This window comes from Microtus ochrogaster, unplaced genomic scaffold, assembly GCF_000317375.1.
Source record: "Microtus ochrogaster isolate Prairie Vole_2 unplaced genomic scaffold, MicOch1.0 UNK108, whole genome shotgun sequence".
Lineage (NCBI taxonomy): Eukaryota > Metazoa > Chordata > Mammalia > Rodentia > Cricetidae > Microtus > Microtus ochrogaster.
The window spans coordinates 85,489-88,981 of record NW_004949206.1 but is presented as its reverse complement, the minus strand read 5'-3'; the positions used below and the strand labels follow the sequence as shown (position 1 = coordinate 88,981).

At 50.2% G+C, this 3,493-nt stretch overlaps 1 protein-coding gene across 2 annotated transcripts in view; it reads left to right on the top strand.

Moving 5' to 3' along the window:
• Prpf31 (pre-mRNA processing factor 31) overlaps nucleotides 1-3,493 on the top strand; it is an 11,181-nt gene that overhangs the window by 1,377 nt on the left and 6,311 nt on the right. For both annotated transcript variants that reach the window (XM_005371395.2, XM_026778159.1), the window contains exons 4-7: nucleotides 612-695; nucleotides 1,257-1,354; nucleotides 2,086-2,192; nucleotides 2,448-2,617. In XM_005371395.2, coding sequence (XP_005371452.1) covers nucleotides 612-695; nucleotides 1,257-1,354; nucleotides 2,086-2,192; nucleotides 2,448-2,617 — 459 coding nt within the window. The remainder of the gene's footprint in view (nucleotides 1-611; nucleotides 696-1,256; nucleotides 1,355-2,085; nucleotides 2,193-2,447; nucleotides 2,618-3,493) is intronic.

The window sequence follows — 3,493 nt, the reverse complement described above, 5'->3', positions numbered from 1 at the left end:
AGGCACCAAAGCTACAGAGAAACCCTGTCTCGAAAAAAAAAATAATAATAATAATAAAATAAAATACATGTATACGCTGGGCAGTGGTGGTGCACACCGTTAATCCCAGTACTTGGGAGGCATAGGCAGGTGGATCTCTGTGACTTCAAGGCCAGCCTGGTCTACAAGAGCTAATTCCAGAATAGTTAGGGTTGCTGTACAGAGAAACCCTGTCTCAATATATATGGAGCTGATGAGGCAATGGATCCCTCTGGAGTGACTCCTGTGCTGTGTGTACCAAGGTTGCAGGTGTGGGGAAAGTGGACCTAATATTTTTCCTTGTGGGGCCTCTATCTCTTGAGTACCAGTCAGAGAATCTTGCTCATTAGCCTCGGAGCTTTGGAGAGCCACGGGGGGAAAGGGGTTAGTTTTGGAGCAAGATGAGCTCAAGACTAGAGTAGCCTAGAGAGATGAGAGGCAGGAATAAGGATCCTAGGGAGGTTTCCAAGCCCCTGGTGCATACTTCAGCCCCTCCTCCCTGATCCCATCCAGCTTCAGCTTCATAGCTTTGTGACTTAAAAGGGGTGGGTGGTGGGTACCCCTCCCTCACCCACATTCCTTCGTCTTCATAGTGATGGGACCAGTGGAGGCAGCCCCTGAGTACCGAGTCATTGTGGATGCCAACAACCTGACTGTGGAGATAGAAAACGAGCTGAGTGAGTGATGGGAAGAGCCATGGGACAGCTCTGCTTTGTGCCCTTCACTCTTTCTCTGTGACCCAAAGGGAAGAACAGGCACGAGCCTGGACCTCTTCTGTTTATTTTTCTTGGACTACTGCCCTGACTAGGTTCACCTTCTGTACAGACTTATTTACATAAAGAGAAAGTGTATTCTCCTTCCTAAATGTCTGAGTAAACAACGCAGGTCTAGAGTCACCCTTTGACCCCCTTCAGCAGCCAAACTCTGCCATATTCTTTTGGGTGATTGCCTCACTTCCATATCCCTACCAACAAATGGGGAGGGAAGACAGGGCATGGTTGGTTCCTTAATGCCATGATCTGGAAGTTGAAAATGCCAATTCAGTTCACATCTTGTAGACATTAGAGCAAACTTCCACCTACACATAGCACTGGGGACAGCTAGGAAATGTAGACTTCATGCTGACATCCATACACCAACCCGTGATTTGGGGTTGAGAGGTGAAGGTGGGTGTTGGGGATAGGCAGCTGAGTCTGCCTCCCCGCTCAGTGGACACCTGCCCTCCCTGTCCACTTTAGACATTATCCATAAGTTCATCCGGGATAAGTACTCGAAGAGATTCCCTGAGCTAGAATCCTTGGTCCCCAACGCTCTGGATTACATCCGCACAGTCAAGGTGAGTGGGGAGGAGTCTGGGTCCACTAGACGACCATGGAGCCTCTGGGTATAGAGATGATGGAGGCATGAATAGGGCTCTGTGGGGGAGGGACAGATACTAGAAAGAATGTCTCACACACATCTCTCGCTTCTCTCCTCCCCTTGGTCTTGTGGGAGGATCCCCATTGACCTGGCCCTTGCCTCTGGCTGCCATTAGAGCGGGTGTCCTTTGAACTGGTATCTGAAGGCTGACATACTCAGGGGCTGCAGCTAGATAAGAGTTAAGATCCCGAGTGGGAACAAACAAGGAGGAAGTGAAAAGAGACAGGTAGGGGAGCTTGGACAGGTCAGAAAGGTCAGAGCACATCAGACACGGAAGGTTTTCACTCCTCTGGGAGACATGATGGGAGCAGGTGGAGGTGAAAGAGCAGGGGTCCTGCCTCTGTCCAAGAGATGAGGATGGTCTGTCTCTAGTCGTGAGCTCCTGCAGGCTTCTTTAGTGCAGCATGTCTTCCTTGGAGGCCGCTTGCTCAGGTTCACTTCTGGGTCAGCAGAGCAGAGCAGGCAGCACTGATGCTTGAAGCAGCAAAGTTGTAAGACTAAAAGGCAAGAGAGGTCTCCAGTATATGGACCTTCGCTTTTCCAGGTTCCTCAAGGGGAGACCTGTGCTAGTGTTGGCGCAAATGAACTTCTAGTATCTTCTGGGTGTTACTACGCTTTCTTTCTTTCTTTCTCCCCTTCCCACCCCAGGAGCTGGGCAACAGCCTGGACAAATGCAAGAACAATGAGAACCTCCAGCAGATCCTGACCAATGCCACCATCATGGTTGTCAGTGTCACCGCCTCCACCACACAGGGGTACGTGTACCACATGGTAAGGCCCTGCAAGCCTACCATAAGCCAACTAGCAGCAGAGACCAGAAAGGGTCATGGTCAGGGTGGTGCTGGCTGAGAGCCATGGCCCCTAGACTGACAGAACTTGTAATAGCCCCAGAGCTACACAAGACACACGTGCATACAAAGCCGAGAGGGTGGATGGTTCTTATCACCCGTTAAACATGGACCCAGCAGAACTGGGGGCTGTCCCCAACCCTTACCTGCTCCCCAATTCAGGCAGCAGCTGTCTGATGAGGAGCTAGAACGTCTAGAGGAGGCCTGTGACATGGCGCTGGAGCTGAATGCCTCCAAGCACCGCATCTATGAATATGTGGAGTCCCGAATGTCCTTCATTGCACCCAACTTATCCATCATCATTGGAGCATCCACAGCTGCCAAGATCATGGGTGAGTTCCCAGCTGGGTCCCATGGTCTGGGAGTGCTGTTAGATTAGGTTGTCTTGAGACAGTGGGGCTTGACGTTAGGAGCTCTATTATGTTGTCATCTGGAGACTGAGGTCAGCCAGCTTGGCACAGCACATAGTAGAAGCTCAGTGACCCCTTCTAACAACAACTGGCTCAAGCAGGTTGCACAGATGATGATGGATCAGCCTCCTCCTGCCAACAGGTCCATTTTGGACCCGGGGGTGGCTACAGAGTAGGAAACTCAGCTCCCTGACCCTCAGGCTTTCCTACTGGATGTGGCAGCAAATTCTACCATGTGCTAAGTTTCTCCTCCCAAAAGCTCCTGGAGCCAGAGTCCTTCCCTTCCTTGCAGGGGGATGCTCGCAAAAGGGAATGTGGCAAAGCAACCATCTTTGCTCACTTAGCTTTGCTCTTGAGTCCTACGGGCCAAGATGCTTATGCTCCCAAGGCTGCTGTTTCAGAGTGGACAGATCTGAGACCAAGGTGCTGTTGGGGTTGGTTTCTCCCTAGGCCTCTGCTTGGCTCAGGCATGTCTTCTGTGTCTTCATGCAACCATGCTGCCGTATCTATATCTTTATCTCCCTTTCTCACAAGAATGCCAGGCAGATAGCACCAGGATCCATCTGGTCTCATTTTATCTTAACCATCTCCTTAAAGATTCTATGTCCTGGGCTGGAGAGATGGCTCAGAGGTTAAGAGCATTGCCTGTTCTTCCAAAGGTCCTGAGTTCAATTCCCAGCAACCACACATGGCTCACAATCATCTGTAATGAGGTCTGGTGCCCTCTTCTGGCCTGTAGGCATACACACAGACAGAATATTGTATACATAATAAATAAATAAATATTTTAAAAAAATT